The 1,427-nt window shown below is 29.4% G+C and overlaps 1 protein-coding gene across 1 annotated transcript in view; it reads right to left on the bottom strand.

Moving 5' to 3' along the window:
* The window catches only part of LOC113369921 (flotillin-2-like), a 5,628-nt gene extending 4,210 nt beyond the window's left edge, over positions 1–1,418 (bottom strand). Inside the window, exon 1 of the mRNA XM_026610541.1 lies at positions 1,233–1,418. Coding sequence (XP_026466326.1) covers positions 1,233–1,322 — 90 coding nt within the window. The 5' untranslated portion in view covers positions 1,323–1,418. The remainder of the gene's footprint in view (positions 1–1,232) is intronic.
* Between the last annotated feature and the right edge of the window lie 9 nt (positions 1,419–1,427).

Consider the following 1,427-nt stretch of genomic DNA (forward strand, 5'->3'; position numbering starts at 1 on the left):
ATTAATACCGGTATTTTCGGTATTTTTACACAAGCGCTTTTTGATACATATTACACTGAAATTTAAATTTCTCGGAACAAATTTATATTTAAATTCCATAATTGCATACACAGCTATATATTTAAGCCATTCTATAGGATATACAATTGTCAATATATTATCTCAACTCGTCATTAAACTGAATATTTATTGCTTTCCAAAGGGCCTCAAATCGTGTTACAATAAATAGAATCGGACTGATAGATAATGAAGTTTATTTCATCTTATGTAAAAATGTAATGGTTTTTTAGGGTGTCATCAGCGCTAAAATATTACAGATTGCCACCGCGTAATCTTTAGTTTTTTGGCTTTATACATATTAACCATGATAATTACTAAATATTTTTGCTTTTTATTACTGTTATAAAATATTATTTTACTTAAAACGTATCGCAGTTGGACCATTATATTGTTTGAAATAAAAATACTCTATATTATTATAGTATGTTATTATTTATCTTCATAAAGTATCGGATCTTAAATAAGTAGAAAAAATACTTTTTTAAAGTCTTTAAAATATTGGAAATTAAGCTAATTTAACACATCGGACACAGATAATACAGTTTATTATAATAATGTCGTATTATTTTTTATGAGTTTTTGGTTTTTCCTACTCATATGTTTAATTTTGGTAAAAAGTACTCAATATACACGGTAATGATGATGAGTTAATTAAATTGGATATAATTTTGTTAAATTATATTAATTTTTGTTATATTAATATAGTTGTAGTCGTATATATAATTTTTTTTTATATTTGTACAGTACAAATATATAGTACAAATTGTACTAGTAACTTTCAATGTTGTTTACATTTGTTTGATATAATAAAAATACCAGTATTTTACTGGTATTCCGGTTTTAAAATAAAAAATTACCGAAATACCGGTATTGGAATTTTTCATCGGTATTGCATTCCCTAATGCCATGTATACGCCATCGTACACACAGGTCGTCAAGCGGATGTCGCTACATTCAAGTAAGTTATTAATATCCAATTTCTTGTAAATCAACCCTTATAGTAAGTATGCAAATAAAAAGGGTGTAGATCGCGACCAGAAAAAATCAGTAGCTATTAAATAGCAGATCAAATACTAATATAAATATATTAAAATTAAATAATATTTAAATAAAAACACTAATAAAAACTATTTCTTTTAGCTCCATTAATAATTATCTATCCATTACATTACCTTCATTATCTTGCACTGTGCTACACCTGTGACGGTCAAAGGAACCCCCTGAGCGGTCTCGACGCTTTCGCACATCGGATTCAGTGTCATCACTTCAAGCGACAGCCTCTGCACGTCCGTCACCAGGCACCAGGCCCATGCCCAGCCGCCGACGATTGTACGCTTCTTTGTCGAGCCGCAGCACCCACCTGAATA

This window comes from Ctenocephalides felis, unplaced genomic scaffold, assembly GCF_003426905.1.
Source record: "Ctenocephalides felis isolate EL2017-DRISC unplaced genomic scaffold, ASM342690v1 CF-g0.4_SCAFFOLD_01492, whole genome shotgun sequence".
NCBI classification, from domain to species: Eukaryota; Metazoa; Arthropoda; class Insecta; order Siphonaptera; family Pulicidae; genus Ctenocephalides; species Ctenocephalides felis.